Source organism: Octodon degus, unplaced genomic scaffold (genome assembly GCF_000260255.1).
Source record: "Octodon degus isolate 3935 unplaced genomic scaffold, OctDeg1.0 scaffold00125, whole genome shotgun sequence".
NCBI lineage: Eukaryota > Metazoa > Chordata > Mammalia > Rodentia > Octodontidae > Octodon > Octodon degus.
Window position 1 is genome coordinate 3,759,884 of NW_004524701.1, and position 25,155 is coordinate 3,785,038.

General features: G+C 36.8%; 1 protein-coding gene across 2 annotated transcripts in view; it reads right to left on the minus strand.

The window, feature by feature from the left end:
- The window catches only part of Unc5c (unc-5 netrin receptor C), a 365,338-nt gene that overhangs the window by 143,451 nt on the left and 196,732 nt on the right, over window positions 1–25,155 (minus strand). For both annotated transcript variants that reach the window (XM_004640635.2, XM_004640634.2), the window contains exon 2: window positions 13,737–13,958. In XM_004640635.2, coding sequence (XP_004640692.1) covers window positions 13,737–13,958 — 222 coding nt within the window. The remainder of the gene's footprint in view (window positions 1–13,736; window positions 13,959–25,155) is intronic.

Sequence of the window (25,155 nt, forward strand, 5' to 3'; positions counted from 1 at the left end):
GCTTCACTGTCCAAGACCAGCCTGGCTGAGGCTACGAAGAGAGGAATGTCATTCATTCACTGCCACTCCTACAATCGCTCTGGACAGCACAGTCCCTGCGGGTTTGCCAGCTAACTCTTAATTCACTCAAGCTGAGTTTCCCCCACTTTCCTCAGGAGGCTGTGCTCCCTCAGTCTTCAACATTTAATAGGCACAGACAAGGGACAGGATATTGTAGAAAGTGGGGCTCTGCACTGAGTAATTCTGCACCATAGAACTACCAAGGGGTTCTCCAATTTCTTTATTCTCAGAAAGAGAGGGAAAGGCAAGCAAATGAGAAAGCTTGGTTGTTTTCTTCCCTGCTGTCTCTAGACTGGGGTCTCCCTCAGCACTGCTGTCATCAGACCTTGGCTCACTCCACATACAGCACAAAGCTAAGTATCTGGGACATAGTTCTGTAACAGAAAATCCATGTACTGCCTCTATGCCACACTTTCACAACAAATAGTACTTCTCTCATGTCCTTGTTTTTAAGCCTGCTTGTATATTAACACTGCTAGAGAACTTAAAGCAAACAACAAATTAACAAAGGAAAAGGCTATGCCCTGTGCCTGTTCAATCATTATCTTTAGGGCCGGGCCAGGATATAGGTGTTTGCAAACAGCATCCCTGGTGATTGTCAAGGGCAGTCAGGGTTGACAGCTCCTGCCCTTATAGTTCCTGGTTGCTCTTGCCTTTGTGTGCTGGGAAATTTCTTTCAGAACAGTTTGATAATCAGGTTAAACCTTTGATGAAATTAGGAATGAGGCCAAGACTTCTCTAATACGAATTGGTTTTCATTGGTAGACTTTATACTTCCTACAGGCTGTGCTTGCTTTTTTGCCAAATACTCTGACAACTGGCTAAATGGGGCTCTCATGCTGTGCATGCTAGTTTCACAACTCCAAATGCACTCTTCAGAGGCTCTGGTAGGAGTAGATCTCTCAACAGGCATCCTGAGAGGGGTCGGAGAATTCTAAGCTAAAGGATGATTTAGGATTGATGCTATGCTGGAGGGAAGAAAAAAAGATATGAGAGGGGCTGGTCCTTTCTGTTCCACTTTTAGCATTATTCATTAGTTATGGAATTTTAAAACAAAACAATGCTCTATTATGTCTTTAAAGATGACAACAATTCTCAGGTAAGGAGACAGAAAGTGGCACTGGGATTTTGAGCAAATTATTGAGAAACACTAGGTACTGTGATTTAGTGATAATGAAACTCAACTGGACCGCATAGCAATTGGTGGTATCACAATATAAATAACAGCGCGGGTCAATATCTCAATAATTATCATCCTTATTTATTTATATGCAGCACAAAAGGTTCAGGTATCAAAAAAGAATATTTAAACTTGGGAGAGCAAAAACTAAGCTCTTTAAGGAGCCAACCCTCTTTTTTAAGCTAAAATCATTTCTTAAGACTTCCTTAAATATGGTGCTCAATATTTCATATTGGAGTTCAAAATTCTGTTAAATATGTTTCTTCTTATGATAAAGTATGAGAGATGCTCCATAAACTCATATTTTATCCACAGGTTAAAGAATACATCACAGCTTTAACAATTGTGCAGTTGTGGCTTTGAAGTGGGCATTTCAGAACTCTTAGCTGCAGTGGATGCCTAGTTGCTGGGTACATGGCAAAATTGCCATAGCAACACAATCACCAGTGTTGCTCTGAAATGCCCTGTTTGGGCAGCAAGTCATCTAGATGAAGAATGTCCTTGGACACCTGCTTCTGATTGTAGCCTTTGTGTGGGCCTCAGGGTGGGCTGGGATTCATTTTTCTCTTTTTCTGAATTTGAAGAAACGCACACATACACATGACTATGTACATACTTACATATCTATTTGCATGCATGTTTTTGATTAAATTGTTATTAATCAATGCTTTCATCTTAGCTGTGAGAAAAGAAGAGGAGTAATCTATCACAAATAACCTTGGCTAAGCATTAATTGGAGGGGAGGATTCTCTTGTGTTCATCACATTAACACTGTCACTGTACACAATTTTACAACGGTTTTTTTCCCTTAATAAAATGCAGCTAGCAAAAATTGCATTGAAATATATAAGATTTTCTTGCCTTTATTTTACAATCACATTCTAGGTCACTCCTGTTCAATACGTGCTATTAAAATTATCCATGGAGTATATAATTCAAACATTAAATATGTTCTCAGGAGAGAAAATAAAAAAGCTGCATGCTCTACAAGTCTAGTGTAGTAACAGTATTTTGGTACATGTGTAAGGTCTTTAATATAGACACTAGTAAATGCTGGAATTAACAAAAATGTGCAAACAAAAAATAAAGATTTAATAACACAATAAATTGGAAGCAAAAAAGAAATCCAAGTGTATAATCTAAAATATTTCAAGAATTCAGTTGTTTACAAGTCATGATAAGAATGGCAACTTACGAATCAAGTTTACAAACAACAGATTAACCCACATCCATCAGCAGGGAGAATATCCTTTTCATGATAGAAAGCAAATAACAGCAGCAACTAAAGCTCCAGAGTTCTGACCTCATTATGTTTATAACTGTGGCTGAGATTACGTGAGCCAAGTTGGCCCGGTGTATAGACTTAAAATCAACGTGAAATAAGGATCAATTAGTTGTGACAACTAACAAAGAATAAGCAAAAGAAAAGAATTCAGGATAAATGATATTTTGTTATGGCTCTACGGCAACTACTCTCTTGTGAAGTACTAGATTGGCTTCATGTATTACATGGATCCTTATCAATTTTCTATTTTTATTTACTCAGCCCTGAGGCCAGCCTGATACTGAAAAGAAAAATTGTTAGTGTCTGCTATTGAAGTAAGTTCCTCTGAGAAGGAAATCAAATAAATAATTCACTTATATCCCAGAATCATTCATCTTCATTGGCAGGTAATTGAATTAAAATAGAAGTTTCTATGCTTGCAAAGTGAGCAAACCCACTGACTTAAATAATAAATTATGGAAAGAATTCAAACAGTTTCCAAACTGTATGCATCATTTACTGAAATTTAAACAAAACATACATAACTTCATTTTGAAAACGCTCACTCTGTTAAGGAGGACTGAGCTTGATTATGCTACACGGAGAATAACGAATGGCATGATGGGTGCACAGGATGTGAAATGCACCTTCTTACAGATGACTAGCCTCTCTTTATGAATTCCCCAGTCACCTATTCACAAAATATTCCTAATAAATACCCATCAATACATCTTACCAAATTTCAGTTACTCAAATTTAGTAGGATGAGGAGCTACGATCTCACAAAACGAACTTTCATTGATCATTCCCTGAGTTTAATGCCTTGTATTACATAGTTCAGAAAAGAACAAGCTTGATAAACTTTAAGCCATACCATGTTATTCTAATCTAGTTGAAAGGATAAAGATATGTGTCTTTCATAAATTTCTCATGCAGATTTGTAAGAAATGATCTTTGTATCTCAAAACAGTGGGATATTGGTACTCTCAAATTGATTAACCTAATACAGATATGTAATTAAGATATATGAGTATATCAAAGTGGAAATACAAATAAAAGAAACAAGGACATGCTTATTTATAACTTCAGGTTTCACAGAAAAATTCATTCACAACATTTGTGCTACTTCTTCAGGAATGTTTATCTTAGTGCACTGAAAAGAAAATTTCATGTTTCTACCTGTGTCTTCTTTGTAAGAATATCTTTGGCCTAGATTTTATACTCTGAGTAACTATTTTGAAGGTAATTATACACTGTGTATCAACTATTGTCATTCTTTTATATTTTGTTATGAATTGTTTCATTTCTTCATAAAAGAATGAGTAGAATTTTGATAGAAGCAGATGGGGAAAGTCAGTACAATGGATAAATTCACCCAGTGTAAATATCGTATAGTTTCTCTAGTATAAGAACTCAAAAGAAGAAATACAAATAGAAAGGTATAATATAGGTAAAAGAAAAGCAGGACCTCGAGGACTAACTAATCAAGAGAGGGAAGGGAGAAGAGCTAGGAAACATGACAATGTCAAGCCATACAGTTATATGTAGAATATGGGCAAGGCAACAATCCTGAGAATCTCCAGAGGATTTTTGAATCTAGCAGTTAATTGGAAAGATTCTCACCCTAACTATATATACTGATACCTGTGAATTAAGCAACTGCACTAAAGATGGTAATCTGTAATAGTAGTTTCATGCTTGGAGCGCCTGTCATTCTGGTCTTCTGAATACGGGCTGCTTGTCATGACATGCCAGTTACTACTATGCTGTCTCTCGGGTAGATGGTTGTTCAAAAAGAAGGTGGTGATGAATGAAAGCAAGAGACAGGAAAAGGAATATTGTGGGACTGTCCTGCTTCATAAAGGTTGTATATGGTTAGTTCTTTGGACTTATGTGTAAACATAAGAAGTATATAATTATGCCTATTTTTAAAATATTCTGTAGGGACTTAAAATTCAACATATCAATACTTGATGAAAAATACCTGTTCCATGTTATGCCTAAGATATTTGATATTCAGACAGATAGTGAGGTTAAGCTTAACAACCTAAGTTGTATGGTAATAACAATAAGCTTGTCTTCTGGATGGTTAACAACCTAAGTTTGCAGACCAAATTAGAGAAAAAGGAGGGTTGCAAGGAAAGTCAACATTTTGGCCCTAGCCTTCCAAGGTCAATTAAGACTCAGGAAATTTGAGAACTTGTACTGTTACATCATGTAACTAGGTAGTGTCCCAAATTTTCTGATCAAGGAGATTATCAAGCCAAAGAGGAAAGTGATCGATGATGTAGAGTGTGCCTAAGGAGAGTCACATGGAGAGAAAACATTCTCTCAGGCTTTCACAGAGAGCACATTGGCCAAGCAATGGCCGTGACTCATCCACATGGATGACACTGACAAAGGTTCTACAATCTGAGGTACAGGATCTCAGGATAAATCCTGAGGGGATTTCACTGACCTTCTCAGACCCAAAAGCTACAACTCTTGTTGCATAGGTCCTGCTTCACCTTGGTCTTAACCATCCAGCAGAAAAGTATAAAAACGAAATATGAGAAGTAAAGCCATGCTGTTATGTTGAGCTATAGGGGACTGAGGTCAACAATCTCTGACATTGCCAGTCAAGCAGAAGACCCAATACTATTATGGGCTACTGGACTCTTTTAGATTATTTTGCTGAGTTTACACACCTATAATATTCAAATAATGGAACTTAACAAAAGAAAAGGGGATACAGATGAATGTACATTTTGTATCTGTGTATACAAAGTAGTTAGGATAGATATATAGTTACATTCACTTAATGAATAGAGGGATTTGTTCTAATGGTGTTTGTAAATAGAATATCATGTCTGCATCTTGTACAGCAATTAACCAATAAGAAGAATGTATACAATGTGTTAATTATTGAAACTGTCCTACAATTTGATTTGAAACCGTCTCATTGCTATTTGTTTCTCAATAAACTTATGAATAAAAAAACAAATATACCACGTACTCATGAAGTACTTGATAAAGTTGAGCACTTGTCTATAACAGCCTAGTGAGGTGGTGTATGCCTGTGATCCCAGCACTCTGGGAAACTGAGGCAGGAAGATCCATGTTCAATACAAAACTGAGTAACTTAGAGACTTAGTGAGAACTTGCCTCAAAATAAAACAAAGGCTTGGAATTCAGCTCAGTGCGAAGGTCCTGGGTTTAATATCCTGGTTTTCATCTTTCAAAAGAAAGAAAGGAGGAAAGGAAAGAAAAAGGGAAGAGGAGGAGAGGGGAGCAGAGAGAAAACTCCAGGTTCCATGGAGCATACTCCAGTTTACAATACTTAGACTGAAAAGGTAATGAGAGACTACAGTGTGGCCCGACTGATTTTTGTATGGTTTCATATGACATGAGGAGACCCAGAAAGTAAATATAACAGTAAACTGGCCACACTCAATTTAATGCAAACTGGCCACACTCAATTTAATGATGACCATACCAACAGTTCTTTAAGTTTAACTACACATGCTTTTCATAAAATGTCTATGGTTCTGAGACACAAAATTATAATGAAAAGTGTTTGTATCTTTTAATAAAGCTTATACAAATGTTCCCTAATTTACCTTGAACATGTATGATTAGCATTTCTAAATCATCTCCTGGCATGACAGTAGGGTTCCACTCTATTTTAACAAAGGTTCCATGGAAAAGAGTTCAGTTGCCTGACAGTAAATTTGGTTTTCCTACAGTGGAGCTTTCCTTACACTTTCACCTATGTTGAAATGACACATGATATGGGGGGCTTTCCCATTAGCTCAGGTGTGTAAGTAACTGCTGAAACAAAGCAGTCAGGCTCAGGATGCTGTGGTTTAATTCTCTCATCCTCAAGCCAAACCAGACATGCCCTGAAGGCATCTGAGCAGCCCCCCCCCTAAAAAACAAAAACAAACAAACAAACAAAAAAAAAAACTCCTTCTGAAATGACATGTGATGACATAGGTCCTGGGCTGCCTCCAGCATGGGCTTACTGTCCTTATGAATGACCCCACCACATATGGACATGTGGGGAAGGCACTGCATCTGTGGAAGCAAGACCCCAGCAGACCTTGGACTTCTCAACCATAAAATCTATAAGAAACAAACTTCTCTGGATTTCAAATCTATGGTAAGACAACTGTATTCATTTCTCCAAAATGGAAATACCATTATTGTAGTGTTTTAAAACTTAGTCCACAAAACTTTTGTTGGTTTGCTTATTTTCAAAATTTCTGGACATAGCAGGGGAAAAGCCAAGTTGTCCATCATGTGCAGCATGTGGTAGCAAATGGAGTTAAGGCTAGCAAGCCGAGTGGGAAACCACTGGACTGAAGACTTTGAAAAGTCTTTGGAGAAGCACATGTTTTATTCTGAGGACAAAGGGAGGCCATGCTACCTTTTCAAGAACTCAGATGACCACTGCTAGGTCTACGTCCATCTGAAGAATGGACCACCAACGACAAGGCCACAGTTCCACAGGCAGATGTTGCCACTCAAATAATCTAGGAGATACATAATAAAGGTCCTTGCTCAGAGAATAGGAGCAAGAATTAAAATGGAAGGACAGTTTGAGGAAAAATTAGCAGTACTTGCTGACCACTTTGAGTTTTGGAGTGAGGAGTAAAACTAAAATTTTGATTTTTGGTGTCATAATGGAAAGAAGCATGTCGGAGTCTCTTCTAGAGGGAGAGGAAGGGTTTCACTGTGAGCACACATCACTGGTAAGGGCACAGGGAGTGGTTGAATGAAAACACCTCATGTCTCTCTCCATTGATAATTCTTCCTCATTATCAACTTTTCTTTACTTTTTCCTACCTAGGCCCGCCTTATGCCAAATTGCCAAATATGAAAAACCTTCAAGGAAGAAAATAATCCAGTCCTAAACACAAGGTTAAGCTCCTGTATTAAAGAGCCGCCATGCTTACATGTAGAAAACTGCCATAGGCAAGGAAGGCATAGAGAACCATGGAAGAAACAGCTGATGTTTAGAATCAGACTTTCTCTTCCTGACAAAAAAGGTCATTGTCTTTTATGAGCCTCACTGTCCTATGTTCAGCAGTTAAGGCAGAATTAGGGCTGCATGGTTCTGAGGCCCCACACACGTCTGGCAGCGGTAAGGCCCTAGGTCCACATCTTGGCTCAGTCGCCGTTTCACATGTGCTTTGGGGCCAATCAGTTTCTTTTTCCTGCATAGCCTCGGTTTTCTCTCTTACCAAAGGTGAAGTCCAGGACTCTCCTAAGCCCTGGTGATGCCTGCAGGACACGATGCAGGTGGGGGTTGCAGCACAAAGCCCAGACCAGAGTGCTTCTGCACTGCTGTGCTGATCTTGTTGACATTTTCTTCTAATTTGAGAATAATTAAAGATGAAAGGAGAAAATCCAGGGATGATTAACATCTCAAAATAACCTCAGCTTTTTAACTCCCCTTGCTTCTTTCTTCATGGAGGAAAAAACACTTGCTTTGAAATGGCAGGTCTTGGGTGCCATGGAAACAGGAGGTGACAGCCTTCAAGTAAACAGGGAGCAAGCTGCTGAGTCAGAATTTTCTTGAAAATGTGACCATAAAGTTTTGGGCTGATCAAGATTCTTACGGAACTTTGAAGGCAACATGGGTGTGTACCATTATATTAGCAAATGAAGAGCTTTTAAAGATTGAAAATTCCTAAGCCTTCAAATATATGCAGCCTTCACCTTTTTGTCTCATATCACACACACACAAGAAACAAAAAAGTTTAAAGGACAGAAGGCAAACAGCAACCACCATGCCTGCTCTTTAGTCAGTATATTTCGTCATGACCAAAGGTTTAACTGTTTTTAGTAAATACAAATAATCATTTATTTCATACTTCTAAATAAGAGGGCCTATTTAGTGTTTCACAGTTTAAAATGGTGAATTATTATTTTTTTATTTTCTATATTTTGTATTTTTTTAGGGAAGGGTCTACAGGGTTTTCAGGGTTTCACTACTGGATTGGACTTGTAGTGATCCATCTGTTTACAGCCTCCTAAGAGCTGGGATTACAGGTGTGCTCCCCACGTCCAGTCTCAATTTCTGTCTCAGTGTGCCTGGGGGGCGAGGCAGGCACGACCGGGGATCAAACCCCTGGCCCCTGCGCCTGCTTGCAGGTGCTTTAAAAATGGTGAACTTTTAAAAGGAGATCTTTTTGTCATTTCCAGGTTTAATGTTTAGTGATTTTTTTATTATGAAAGTATGTGTGAGGTTTAATGAACACAATTGATTTTTCTTACTTGCAAAATTCTGTCTGATTGACATTAAATAAGTCTCAAAGAATCATTGTAGGGCAGAAGTATCTTCAGAAAGCAACTTTTTGCAGTGACTTTTTGTCTGTCCTGTCATCTGAGAATCAATTTAGAATTTTTAAATATCCCCCAAATTTTCCCTGACTTGTAATATATTTCAAGATGTATTATGTTTTAATTTTTATCGCTGTTAAAAACCACCAAGGCCCCAACATTACTGGGGCCACTCTGAATTAAAGGGACAGTGGAAGCAAAAGTGCAGGTGAATCCATTTTTATGGAAAATAAAACCAAAACAAACAACTCTATTTCAGTTCCATTCATAGTGATTCTGATCTCCTAGGAAAGCAAAGAGCTCTAATACAAAAGACCTACAAAATTTCTCCACAAATCTGTCCAGACTGGAGATTTATGATAGAAGCAAGGAGATGCAATAAAGTGGTGTGGACTTTCTTTTCAGGATTCATTATTTATTACGAAAACAATACATTCATGGGATTCAAAAAGAAACCCAGCAGTAAAAGTCTGTCCAAAACTATCAACGTTTTCATACAGATTTCTCAAAAAATTTCAATGCATATACAAATGTATGTGTATATTCTTACTTTGCACAATGGGATTATGTCATACACAGTGTTTTTAGATTTGTTTTTCCTGAAAATTTTTATTTGAGAGATTTTTCCAAAACTTCACATGTGGGGCAACACTGGTGATTGGAAAGGCACCACACTTTTCACCTCGGGAAGAACAGTGCCTGAGATGACTCTAAGAGGGTGCGGAAGGCAGCTGGACAACTCGCTACTTGAGTCCTGCGCACATTTGGATTTTTATTTTTAGATATTTCCTAGTATGGAAATTATTGGTCAGAGGAAAAAAAAGAAGTGTATATGAGAGTGAGAGGCAAAAAACGTATGTGTGTACACCAGGAAAAGAAAAAAATTACATAAATATTTTAATATTAAATGTATTGAAACATTTTAATACAAATTACTTTTGGCCTCTCAGATTACAAGAGGTTGTCAAAGTGGTGGTCATTAGCTTCCAGATATTTATTGGTACGGCAAATTGTTGAAACTGGCCTATAAAGAGTTTGTATCAATTCATACCTCCATCAACAAAATACTCCTTTTCCCTTATGTCTGTGTTCAAACTCTGCTCAATTTTCTAATGGGTTATTCATCTTTTCTCTAAGTTAAAATGTATTTATATGTTAAATTAACTCCTTTATACCTACCCACAGATATTAATAACAGGTTTTAAAAAGTTTTCAATCATTTATTATTTTATTTTTCATTCATTCACTTATTTAGTACAGGGTCTCACTACATAGCTCACACTTGTAGTGATCTTCCTGTCTCAGCCCTCTCAGCACTGGGATTACAGGCATGCACCACCACACTGTTTTCAGTGTCCCACACTGCGCACTGAGGGTTCTGGGGCTGACAGGGCATGCAGTACCAGCGAAGGAACCCAGGGTCCTTGTGCTTGCCAGGCAGGCACTTAGACTGCCAAGCTATCTCCCCAGCCCCATACCCGTTGTTGTAAATCTGTTTCTTGGCTCCCTTTGTAATCTTCTTTCTTTGGATATTCAAATTTAATATTTCACTATAAATTCTCTAGATTTTGTGTCTTATTTAAAAAGGCTTGGCTTACTATTGAAACCAACTCACCAGTCAATAAATTACAAGATTTTCTCCTAGTGATGATGGCTTTAAGCCCCAACACTTCCAATTAATCTAATGAATGAAGTGGATTCCAAGTTTCTTCCATGCCTTCCCTTCCTCCTGGCTTCCCTCTCTCTCCTTTCCGAATGCCTACCTTATCTCAACTCAGGTAAAATCAACTTTTTCCTGCATTGTTGAAAGGCTTATTGTATCACTTCCTGAAAGCCTTAAAGCATTCAAGTATTTTTATTTACTTTAAGCCATTAATATAGGTGTTTTGCCCTCTACTGAGATGAAATTTCTTTAGCTTCTTTAGCTCTATAATAGATTTATGAAGCGCTAGGTCCCTTTGTTCATGTTTCAGGATTTGTTCCTTCATTACTAGTTTCACAGGATTGACGAACTTATACATTCATTTATAAATAGCACACATTGCAAAACTTTCCATCTTTCATATTTAAGAACAATACACATTTTTTATATACTCAAGCTATAGTTCTAATTTTTACGTTTGTTTGTTTGCTTGCTTGGAGTAGACTTTAAAAGTTTGCTTTATAAAGTTGGGAAGGTGCCTCAGTGGCAGAGTGTTTGCCTAGCGAGTGTGAGATCCTGCGCACACACACACAATGCATGTGCGCGCATGCATGCATACACACACACACACACACACACACACACTTATGCACCTATTCTTTTCTTTTTAAAATGCTGTATCTATATATATATTTGAATTTATATTAAAGTGATGCCATTTATTGCATTTTAATTTGAAGTGACTTATATTAAAAAGGTGTGTGATGTTTCAGCCATTTTTGTATATTCTCCATGATTTTAAGATTTTCCCTTCTGAGACTGCATACATTTTGCAGAGATACAAAATTATACCAGGTATCATTCATAATAACTTCCCACTTTTGTCATAATGTTTAACCTTTTTAATTATTTGTTTTCTAAGGACATGGTTAGTAGGTTAAAACAATACCAAATAATACCAGCGTCCATGGACATCTTCCATTTTCTCCTGATTAGAGGTAATACTTTCTTGTATGTAGTATGCAAGCATTAGTAGGGTTCCTGCCTTTCCCATAAAATTTCAGAAAAAAATGAAAGCTAACAACAACTATAGCACGTGGCTGCACAGCAGTGTCTCTGGAGAACCAAGCCAGTCCTTGGTCTCCCAAGTCCAACCTTACTTCCTGCTTATCTATCTTGAATTAGAAGATAAATGTTATACATTTAGCTTCCAGTAACTTTTAGAGGTATTTTTAATTATCGGTGTATGAAATACTGATTACTTTTGTGCAGAAACATAGAAAACCAATGTTTCATAGAAAGAAAATCTGTGGGGTGTGTGTGTGTGTGTGTGTGTGTGTGTGTGTGTGTGACAACGTACATTGCATTTGGCAGAAGGGCTGAATATCAGAGTTGTGTTTTAACATGTAACCCTAGTATTGGCATTCTCATTAATTTGGTAAAGAGAAGCCTATGTTGTGAGTCTTATTTAGCTTTCATGATATCTTTCTTTTCTTACCATTACATGTTTATGCCTCTGAAATTTTTACAAATAAATGAGCTGAAATTAATAAAACTAAATTCACTTGAGATTTTGGAGACATCTGTGTTCATGGGAAGAATATTATTTTAAGAGTATTTAGACCAAGAGACAGAGCAATTCTCTGAAAAAAGCTACCCTACAAGTGGACAGCCCCAGTTACTTCTGCATTGGCAGCTTAGTTGAAATGGACTCATGGATTCATCAGTTGACAAGAAATGGTGCAGAACTGCCCCCTGGGACCCTAGGACCACTTATATTTTATATATGTATATATTCCATGTAAGTCACCTCTTCCCAGTTCTCTCATAGTCTATTGCACTTCCTTATGTTCATCTCCTTGATACAGTACTTGCGTTGTTAGGGGGACGGAAGGTAAACCACCTTCACAGAGCAGATCTGTGCTCATCTTTGGTTAACTCCACACTTGGAGAAGGGAAAGTAACAAGCCTCAAGAGGCTTTGTGAATGATGAATGATGAATGATGAAATGTGAATGATTGAATGTGTTCGTTATGCACTACGAACACATACTAATAAAGACTAATAAAGAAACTAGCCTGCAAACCTTCATGGTGAAGTAATAATACTTAAGGTGTATGTCTTATAAAATCATCAATCTGGAAGGGATCTGAACATCTAAAGAATTATTCTTCCCGATGGAGAGAAAAAAAAATAAAATAAACACAAAGACAGTACTCTAGATTTCCAGTTTGAGAACTCTGGGAGATTCTGCTACTGTCTTACACTAAATTGCTATCCAGAATGCTTCCTATACCATCAGTCTAAGTCCTACAGGTCATTAATATCCACATGACTTCCTATGCATTTAATATTTTATTATTATTTACAGAATGATGAAATCAGAGGTTCTCACTCTAATGGAGTCAGCGAAAGGGACACACCCACAAGCAGATGTACCAGAGCCCTCTTCTGCTCCCAGACCTCACACATCCCTCCAGCACACAACTCCACATGCGATGAGAGTGAGGAAGCGAGAAGTACTTGGGCATGGAGGCTAGGGGTACAGGGTACTTTCAATCTATAAAATTTACAACTTTGTTGAGAAATATGGGGGAGGGGAGTAGTGAGCTAGCTCAGCAGACTAAAGCTCCTGCTTGGGCATGCACAGTGACCGGGTTTAGATCCTTAGCATGCCATGCCAGCCCCACCCCCGGCGTGTGCTGAGATGGCCACTGAGACTGGGCGTGGTGGTGCATGCCTGTAATCCTAGCACTTGGGAGGCTGAAAACAGGAGGATTGCTGTGAGTCTAATCTGTGTAATGAGATCCTGTATATCCTGTACTAAATACATAAAAAAAATGCAAGGGGCAATGTATATAGACTAACAGTTAGCAGTATATTCAATAAGCAAAATTGATTCTTAGCTGAATGTGCTCCCCAGATCTCAGGATATTTACAATTGATGACCATATAAGAATAATTCAAAGATATCTTTCACCAGACACTTAACATGCTGTGTTCAGTCTATTCCTTCATTTTTTTATCATCTTGAGTATGAATCATGTTTTAATTTCATGTAGACCAGCAGAAATCAAGTCAAGATTTGTGCATCATGTTTTACTCTGTAATGCTTGGGTTGAGATCACCAAATCCTAACTAAAAACCTTTTGCAAAAAGATAATAATGTCACTTCAGTTTCACTAACTGAAACAGCAGCATGACAACAGGGAGAAGTAATCGCTGAAGCTTGAACTTCAATCTAAATACCATGGAAGACTCACCAGAGGTCTCATCTACTCTCTCGTCTACGATGTGATCCTTCTGATGAACCCATTCGCTGTTGCACTTGAAGTATATTTGGGTGGCAGGGCTGGCTTTACAGTACAGGTTCACAGGCTTATTCTTTACAATATAAGCTTCTTCGGGCTCAATAAGGAAATGTGGCAGAGGTTCTGGTGGGTCAGATGGAAAAGTCTCTGGAAGTTCATGAAAAAAGTCATCATCTGGTAAAAAAAAAAAAGTAAAAAAATAGTCAGCACAATAACTTGCTTGTTACTTGCAATTCATTTCAAAATAATCATTTATAAATGAACTAATTGAGTGACTTGATTGTTATGTGTTAGGTCTACTGAGTAGTTGCTCAACTAAGGATCTGGATTATTACTATTCTTATTTCTACAAACACAAAAGTTGATCTAAAGTCACAGGCAGCACATAGCAAAACAGGAATAAAAACTCAAATCAGGTACTCAATAACGGTGACATCTATAATAATTACTATACTTCCCAAGATATAGTTATTCTTACTAGTTGAAAACGGCAAAGAAACAGCACTAGAGAATTTTTTTTTGAAAAGCACGAGACTAGTTGGTAAACTTTAAAGTTTTTGCAAGAAGTAGAAACACCAGGAAAGTAAATTAAAGATATTTATATTTGAATCTATTATTGTCAAAAGTTGCCAAATGTGTAACACTCAGTTATAGTATAGATAGGTAGATAGATATATTTGATTTCAGAATTACTTTAACAACTAGAAATACAGCAATGTCAATCAGTACTAGAGTCCTAGTAGGACTGAGGATGGAAGGCTGTTTGGTTTTGTTTTGAAGCTACATTTGCAATGTCACATGACTGACAAAACCTGTTCTCATTAGAATGTTATTGAAGATTATCACAAAGAACAACATAGTCATTTTCTTGGCACACAAAATTATCATGTATTCTGCTTTGACCCTGATGTTTCAACTCTACTGAATAAATTGAGCCTAAAAATCATTTGAGATTTATACACATGTATATTTTAAATTTGGATGCTGCATGATTCCAAATTTTTAAAAAATTATATAAGCCGTTTTGGTAAAAACCTCTATTATTCTTTTCAGAAGTCAAGGGAAAAAGAGCCTTTCAAATATAGTACAAAAAATAAACTTAGGGTTAGCCAACTAGCTCAGTGGATTAAAGCACCTGCAAGCAAGCACAGGGGCCAGGGGTTCAATCCTGGGCCTGCCATGCTGGCCCCACCCCCAGGGTACACTGAGACAGCAATTAAGACTGGGCATGGGGCACATGCCTGTAATCCCAGCACTTGGGAGGCTGTAAATAGGAGAATCACTACAAGTCCTATCTAGTAATGAGACCCTGAACACCTTGTAGACCCTTCCCTAAAAATACAAATAATAATAATAATAATAATAATAATAATAATAATAACCTCACCTTGCTATGAGGGATAGAGAAAGTATAGCCATTATTAATTCCATAAATATGCTAATATGCAGTGTTAAAACTCCCAGGTCAAACTTAAAACTTTTTACATAAGTTCTTTAAATGTACATATACATATTCAGTCACAAAGGTATGCAATTGGCACTTATTAACCGGTTTACTCAGATGCTGTCTTGAAACCTATCTCATTATTCATTCAGAAGTTGGTCCATTTTTGGAGACTTAGACATTGGCGAAGTGGACATCTGTCCACTAACTGTCTAATAGTGATGCCATGCAGACTCTGCCATTCTGTTCCTCAGTGCAAAGTGGCTTCACTTGTACTATGGACCAAAGCAGCCTTCAAAGCTGCTCCACAACCATCACATGTAAGTGATAACTCTTGCAGCTGTTTTTCTTTTTTTTTTTTTCTCACTTTACCTTTTCAATTCACGTTTTTTTCTAGAAGGACATCATTTCTAGTTTTTCCCCTTGTGCAACAACAAGGACCCAGATTATCAGCTTCCGAAAGCATAAAGTTGTTTCAATCAATTTCACTCCTTTAGTCAACATTCAAGAACGCATTGCTCAAATAAAGGCAGCTCAAGAAGGTAGAAGGAAGAGAAACTGCACTACCGACAGATCCATCATGACATAACTGAGGCCTGAAGGCTTTCTCCAATCTGTTTCCTTCTAAAGCGAGTATTATTGTATGTGATGATGGGCAGTGCTGATGATCAGTAAAGCCCCACAAAACATAAGGCCATCTTATTTTATTTATTTATTTATTTATTTATTTATTTATTTATTTATTGGCGGAACTGGGGATTGAACTCAGGCCCTTGTGCTTGCCAGGGAAACGCTTACTCCACTGAGCCATCTCCCTCAGCCCCCAAAATGGTTTTTTTGTTTCTTTTTTGGTACCGGAGATTGAACTCAGGACGCTGCACTTTCCAGGCAGGCACTTATTCTACTCAGCTATCTCTCTAGCAAGGCCAACTTCTACAGAAAATGATCTACTGTACTGAATCATCATCACCCCAAAGTTAAGTGAAGCAGAAAACTAGGTATCATTTTTCTTGTGGTGTGTTTCCATGTGCAAAAATATGTGAATGCAATTAACTATATACTTACTTCAACCTGTAAAGTATGAAAAGCCTCATTTTCAGCTATTAAGTGAAATTTGTTCCAGTTCCTTTAAAAAGAGTGACAAAGAGACACCAGGTGTTTTATTCAAAACTAGAGCATACATGCGTGCAGCTTCTATGCCAAGAGTTCCTAAAGATACTAAATATCGATTACCCTGACTTGCGCATGTCTGTGTAGTCTGATTATTTTGCCACACACTACTAAGACTATGGGAGATGAGCAAGCACACACACACTGTCAAATCCAAAGGACTCTAGTAAGTGCTGAGGTAAAAGTAATAATTCAATGATATGTTTTAAAAATGTAAGAGCAAGCTAACTTTGTATTTGTTTAGCTGAGTCTTAAGACAAAATGATCCCTACAAAGATAAACCTAGGATTTTAGGCTTCACATTTTTTTTTTTAATTTTTCAGGATACCTCTTAATACCTAAATAAAATTTAGCAAGAAATGATTTCGTTCATTACAAGTGCTTTAAAGTGTGCCTGAATTTGTCACAAAGAAACCCATTACTTTATTTAGCTGTAACACGCTAACAAAAAATGAAATGTTTTTTTTTTTTGTTCACCTTTCCAGTGTTGCTCTAGAAAGCTGTGTAGTTGGTTAGCACTGCTTATTAACAGTCAGACTGTAAAGTCCAGGCTAAGGCCTAGATGAAGTCATATTAATACGGCGTATCACTTCTAGCTCTATAATAGACATGACATTTGCAAAGAGAATTCAGGACCCAGAATAAGAACATATGTATGGTGGAATAAATACACCAAAATCCAGATGGACTGGTGATCAGTGGTCTCCTGGGCTATTGTGAAATTCTCGCCTTCTCCACTTGGAACACAGGATCGGGAGACTCTTCGCAAACAATGACGAGAAGATCTGTGCGGCACTCTAGGAGAACACTTTATTCACTTCTTGCTCTATGAAAATGCCACGTATTGGCAGCACTTTTCAGAACGTGGCATTTTAGAAATTTTGCCTTAAAAGTTTTCTACTGTATCTGTGTGTATTTAATGAGGGAAAAAAGTGATCCACGGAAAATGCCACACATTCCATATGGACATTTATCTGTTCTGGACTATGCATTTGCTTCTCACATAAATGGAGGGATTTAATTTTCAGCTATATCAAAGTTTGATGTAAGTATTACCAACTTTCCAAAACCCAGAAGTATATAACAAATATTCAACACTAGAGGGAAGACTGCCTGAAGGCAGGCCCAGTGTTGCTTTTCGTTTTCATTTTCCTAATTCTAGCATAGTATAAGGCATATCCTTGGAAGTCAAAAAAATATTATAAAAGCATTAATATTAATCTTATAATAGCAATGTTTATCATTTGTAAAATGTTCATGAGGTAGCTTGGCATTTATAGTACCTCAGAGTCATTTATAAATTGGAAATATCTTAACTATTATTATACTCACAAACAAGACTGGCTATCAAACTTCTACGAGCCAGTGAAAAATGAAAATTCAGGGACTCTTGTTAAAAATTTATTAAAATTTCTCAAATGGGGACAAAATAATGTTAAAACAAAGCATCGGTCCTATGGGACAGCGCAGGTCATCTAGCCCAATCTACACACCAGGAAATGAAGTATGTCACTTTATAAAAAGTCTGACAGGAAATGACCTCTTTATTGGTCGATATTTCTTTGAGAACGTATTTGGTGCTTCCAAGATTTTATTGTGATTGGATATGATCAAGAAGACAAGACACTTTTAGACTGAGAAACTCAGCCCCAGCTCGTTCTCTAAGTGTGCTTGCAGCGGGATGCAGGTGTGGTGAGTGTGGCGTCTACGCGGGACACTCCTGTGGCTGCACCCAGGGCTCACCAGGGCCCCCCCAGAGGCTGGTCCCTGTCGTGAAGACGCCACTTCCTTCCCAGCCACTAGAGAACCGTTCAGAGCACGGTGATAACATTAAAGTATCTACTTGATTGGAGAGACTATTTTATATGTAAACCACTATTCTGACGTTATTAAAGTCCTGCTGTAAAACTTGAAGCTATAAATGGACAATTTTGGGCTTTTTCTCTCCACAGAGAGATCGTTGAATGTGTCTTCTTACCACTTTCTTTCTTAATATAAATATCTCAAGTGGTGATACCAACATGATAATAGGAACTCAGTTTGTGAATTACAACTTCAGACAGTGAATTTATTTCTGACACCATGCTATAGTTATCTCAAATTGTTATATTTTATAAGAATGCTTTCCTTCCTGGCTGATATGAACTATATTTCTCTAGATGGACTAAATGAATTGAATAACAAAATTCTAAAAAGGTTTTCTACAAGTAGTTTCTTCAAATTAATGAGGTAGAATTTCCAAAGTTGCTTTATGTTCTCACACTGACTTCAGTATCAATTTTAAGTTATAATTGTCTCTTCTGACTTAGATGGAGCATTATTACTCATTTTTCTCCATTCTAACTTTTGCCTTAATTTTCTGCTTTCCACTATTACTCAACAATGGCATTCCAACAGTAGCGCGATTTTTATCTTAATATCCATAAATCTCTGTATTTCCTTTTCTCTTATCTTCCACAGGCATTTGCTTTTACATTTTTTATACAAGAAAAGAAAGCTTTGTAACATGTATAATTTTTATAGGCTTTCATTCCACCTAATTCTTGACAAGAAAATATTATGCTATGAACATCAATCTAAGAAGCCAGTTTTATTACTATATATCAAGGCTTAATTTTCATCAACTTAATACATAAGTTTCTACATTTCTGAATCATAAGACTTAAACTATTATTGCTTATATCATAAAATATAGAACCATTATCTCTTTGTCTGAGACTTGAAGCATATTCTTCTGAAATGGAATTTACTTCCAAATGATTCGAGAGCAATTTAAAATGAATGACTGCAAAGCTAATTTTATCTACATTTGGCTACCCATCCATCAGAGAGATAATTCATGATATATTACAACAAAAGGCAGCTGGAATTAACTATTTGAATGAGACTCCAGCTTATTTTTAATATTTTGATTAAAATATTCTTCAGAAGACAAAGACTATGGTCGATATTTCAAGAAACGTATTACTGGATTCGTCATTTAAATTCAAGTAGTTGAATACATAATGCCTTCAATGTATTGCAAATTTAGAAGTATTGAATGAATTCTAACTTCAAAAGAAAAAAGAACTCTTGCTTTTTACTTTTAAAGAAATGCTTGCCAAACATGCCTGTTACTAGCAGTGATTTACAGTTAACATGATACCTGACATGCATTTATCTTTGAAATAGAGGAACTGCTTTCTGCTCCAGTTTAAGCCTTCACGGTCTCTGAATTCTACTCTTGTAGATTCCTCTTGTTCTATTGCATACTTTTCTCTGTCTCTAACATATTTACTTAAAGAAAAATTTTCAAGATCACTTTTATTACTTTCTTCCAATTTAATAAATTAACAAAGCAAGATAGTAAACTTGCTTTTCACAAAGTAGCTAAAATTATTAAATGATGAAGAACCAAAATGTTCATTTGTATATACTGTCTAGAGTATACAAGGTACACAGTAGAAAGAATCTGACAATATAATAATTCAAACTCTGAATGCCTCCAAATAGGATTATTTCACTTGTTAGAAACCATTTTATAGAAATAATGAACAATATAAAAACATATGCACAAAATAGTCACTGTAGTTTTGTTAATTAAAAACAAATGATATCATAATAAAAGACAGCTGAAATTTGAATGAAACTGAGTAACACTCCTCTCTTATGGAGGAATACTGAAATATCCAACCAAGAGCACACTGGCCAACAAAAGCAAGGAGACAGAATTGTATATATTGATCTAGAAGAACATCCATCATTTACTAAGTAAAGCAAGTTATAACTAACTTTTATGCAATTTACGTCATTTTAATTGAGAGAATCAACAAGTCACGGACCCCATAGGTGGAGCACAGTAGGTGATACACACAGATAATAATGAGAAGGGAAGACTTCAGGAGGGACTGTATCTTTTTTTTGAAGATTTTCAAATCCTACACTATTGATTATTTCAATTTTTTTCTGTGTGCTTGAAATTTTATTTCATTTAAGAGATAGAAAAATTCTTACAGGCAACCTATTGTTTCAGCCTAGAATAATGTAATAGGTTTGCTTACTAAATTCTACCTTGCCAAATAAATAATTCTGTAAAAATCACTATATATCTCTATTAAAACCTGTGTTGACAGAGCACACGTGCTGTAAGTGTATGTCTTTTGTTTAATTTTCCTGGCTTTAATCACTTTCTTTAATTTCCTCATCTCTGTGACCTCTGACTTTGACGTAGCATAGTTTGCTGTCTTTTCTCCACTTGTTTGTTCAAAGATCAATATGAGTTGATGACCTTCTGCATGCTAGGGCTATCCTTGCTGCTGTGGGTGATGTTATACTTTCCTTGTCCATGAAGTCTTCTGCTTATAAAAAGAAATCACGAAAGAGAAAGTATTCAATTTGTGGCAATCTGAATTTATAATAGTAATTACTCTATTATTATATAAATATAATTAATTTATAGTTCATTAGTATTTGATTTTCACTTTAAAGTGTTTAATTTTAGGATGTCAGAAATATGCAAAAAGGGGCTGGGAATTTAGTTCAGGAGGACAGTGCCTGCCTGGCAAACATGAGGTCCTGAATTTGATTCCTAGTAAATCGCTCTGCCTCCCAAAAAAGAAATATGCAGAGGGCTGTATATAGTGATTGATGGAAAAGCTTGGCCATTTTTTTAGTCCCTGTTAATGGACATAGTTATAAATGAAGTAACCCTCAGAGATTTGAACAAAAATATCATGGAGAAAAATATTACAAAAATTAAACAATTACTGCAGGTAACTAAGACAACATAAACTTGGGACCAATCTTTCCTAGTTAGGTAGTAACAATGATTTGTAGCATAGAAGGTTCTAACAAAGATGTGAGCATTCAGTATTTGAAGACAGCCTAACGGCACATGTTAAGGAAGATTATCCTCGATAATGTGAATATGCCCTGTTCAATCAGCTGACAGGCCTTAGAAGCAATAGTGAGGATGCTCTGAACAACACTGAGACTAGGTTTTCAATTTAATCACTGGAAATTGCAGTCTTACCACACTAAGAATATCAGACCCTTTTTCCACCTCCATCCCGGCCCTCTAAAATAACCCCTCCTTGTTTATCAGACACCAGCAAAAATCCCTCTCACAGGAAGGTCCCTCCTGGACACAAGTCCTCACGATCCTGTCCCATGGTGGGCTTCTCACTTCGCTCACATTTGTTCCTTGTTTGGTCACAAGTTTAGAAGGTGAAGGATGGTAGTTACTCTCCTTACTTTTTATAACCGATGTCTACTCCAGTGCTTGGCATACACCTCAGGTCTTTTGTTCTCTTTCAATCTGTGTTGTTTTTAAAGAGGTTTCATTGAATAAGCCAGTGCTATGTTGGAATTAGTCTATCAACAGGAAACCTTCTATTTAGAAGGTATCCTCATGTAAAAATTAAACAGAAACAGTCATCCTAAAAAGGTATATCTTTAATGGTTAAAGTACAGATCCAGTTCAAACATTAATAACATTAAACCTGTTTTCTTTTCTCTTTTTTTGATGCCAGGGATCAAACTCTGGACTGTACATTTTTTAGGCAGGCTATTATGGTTTATATCTAGTTCTCCTCCCAAAGCCTCATGCAGTCATGGGGTGGGGATTTCTAAAGTTTGAGATTAACTCATGATCCACGGAGATTATGGGTCTTAGTACTGCTAGGATTATGGGTGTGAGTACTTCCCCCAGCCTGGGGTGGATAGTCTGAATGTAACATAACAGAGAGAAAAATAGACTGCCTCTCTGATGCCATTGTTGCCACTACTCCTCCCAGTTGCTCTCTGCTCTTTGCCACTGTCTGCCATGCCATGTGCTACTCTGCCTTGGAGCCAGCTGAGTGTAGACTGAAACCTCCAGTAAGTGTGAGCTAAATAAACCTTCTTTCCTTCATTTTGAGTGTCAGGTATTTGTCCCAACAGGGACAGAAGAGTAACTGAGACAAAGGTGCTTATGACACTGAGCTGTCTCCCGGGCTGAACCTGTTTTCAGTGCAAGTTTCAGTGCCATCTATCATGAGAAGTGCACAGATGTGGAGTAAATGTGTTTCCTTGGTAATTTATCAGCATCAGATCTAAAGACGTGAAGTGGGAAATGACACCTCAGATCCAGATGCCACTTCAACCTTGTGGCCCCATTTGACATTAGGCTTCACTGCACCACCCTTTCCTTGAAACACCTTCCTCTCTCAGGGACTGCACATTAGCACCATACTGCTTCCCATGCTAGCTCTTCCACCCCCGTCTTCTTCTGCACCAGAGTACAGTCAGATACTTACTAACGTTTCCCCTCTCATCTCTCTCTCTCAGTGATCAGATCATATCACACCACCTTTTACTCACTTCATCCGCTAAATTACCCCCCCCCCCAATATATTTGCAGTGGCCAAATCTGAAATCAGACTCTTCACTGAGGCCATCAAGCACCACCCGATCAGGTCGCTGCTGGTTTCTATCTCATTTCAGAGCCTCTTGTCCCTGTCATCATGCTAGGAACAGACAACCTGCTACCTCTATCTGTATGCACAGCGGACACCTGGCCACCCTAGAACACTTGCTCTTATTCTTCCTCTTGCTAAGCAGGAAATGTCCTTTGCTTCTTTGCTTCTAGGTTTCAGCTCAGGATATCTCCTGAACAAAAAATTCAAGATCACCAATCTCAAGTTGATGCTTCCAAGAACACTTCAATTTCTTCTTTTTATCTATCATTATATCCAGGGAGCTTGTTTACTAAATCATTTTCCTTCATCTCCTATAAAACGCATCAGACTGTCTATCTTGCTCAACACTTGTGTACTCAGCAATACTAGTTGATGAATTCACCTGCCCTCGAAACTTGCTTGCCTTTCATCTCAGCTCCCATTTCTGACTCTAAGATCATTTTCACTGTTAGCATTTTTGTTTGAATTATTGTAAGAGCTTTAATCCATATACTTGCCCTAGACTTACCTCTTCCCACTTCATGTAAATTTCACATAGTACTAATTTTACCAAATTAATATAGAATTGAAAAGTGTTACATTTGAAAATTTCAATATTCCACATATTGTGGTCCTATATTTATTTCATTTATGGCTTATTTACCACCCCCCCACCAAACCAAAATCTGATGATTCTGGACTACATAAATGTAGCTTTAAAAAATATTCCCGCATTCATTTATTTATTCCACACATAATGCCTTTATCCAAATTGAGTATTCAATGTGTATCTCCACGCTATTAAAAAAAATCTACCCTTCATCTGCCCAAATAAAATCATTTTTGCTTATCAGCTGTAAGAATTTATAATGGAGTTTGAGATTCTGAATCATTTTTAATGCAGGACAGAGATACCATAGCCCTAGGAGATTTTACAGCTTTGTCTTAATTGAAGTCAACATATCTAAAATTGATCACTTATTTCAAGATCTCTGAAGAAAATTAATATTATCTACATAATATATTGTGTTAAGTTAAATTCTTTCAACATAACCTGTACCTATCTCTATCAAAACTTCATGAACATTTTAAACTATTATGGTCATTGTCAACTATATGCAAAATGACAGAACCAAAAACTATAAGTGTCCACAGCACAGTTTTAAGGAATCTGAGCAATACTCATTTTTAAACAAATATGTGTGTGGTTTTTTTTCAAAAAGAGTTCACGATTTATAAATAATGGAAATATTATCAAATATCAGTATGCTAAGCTAAAACAGTGAAAACAACAAATACCACTGAATTAACAATAACAATTAAATTCATAATATAGAAAAATATAAAAAGAGAATATACTGAAAATGAAAATACTTGATCTGCATTGTAAAGTGCTCTTTCTTAAGACACTAAAATTACTTAAAATCCACAGAACCACATACTGCTAAAATATATTTTAAAAGATATAGTTAGTAAAGCTCTAATTTGAGATTTTATGCAAATAAGGAATTCTGGGGCATACAGGCATACACTTGTAATCCCAACACTTGGGAGGCTGAGTTAGGAGGATTGCCGCGAGGCCAGCCAGGGCCACATAATGACTTCAAGTTTACCCTGGAATGCACAGTGAGACACTGTCTCAAAAGGAAAAAAAAGAGAAAAGAGAAATTCTGTTTGTGATGGTAGCAGTTATTCCTTCAATTTAGTGAAATAGTTTATTACTAATACACATGGAAAATTTAGTACTGTAGAAGTCCATATGTGAGTTTGTGAGCAAAAAAATCCTCCAAAATCATAAAATCTTAAGACTCTCAGGTTTCTCATTTTGGACAATCTGTAGCTCAGTCCAGACTGTATGATCTACATCATTCCTGAATATGCTTTTTTTCTGATTCCACTGCTATTATCATTTTTTTCCCCAACATTTTCAATGCCTTATACTGGTCTCCTTTGAAAAGTCAAGAAGTCACCATCATTTCCACGGTTAAATTCCTACAGCTCATCTGTTCCTATAGAATAAATCCATGCTCTTCAGCACAGTATTCAGTCTTCCCAGTCTGAATTTTGCATATTATTCTACCCCAATTTGAGCCTTTAATACATCTGATAATTTTTCCGTGCCTTACTAATTATGGCTCTATAATAAAATTATAATACAAAGATATTTTAGTAGCTTAAACTCTAAGAAATGTAAATGTGTGTACATGTATCTGAATGCACATATAGCTTATAAAAATATAAATGGGATTCTGTTTACCATGTTATTTATGCTTTGTCTACTGCCCTTTATGGTAGATCTCCATCTTCTTGGAACTATCACCTACAAGCAAGTTGTTGCTAT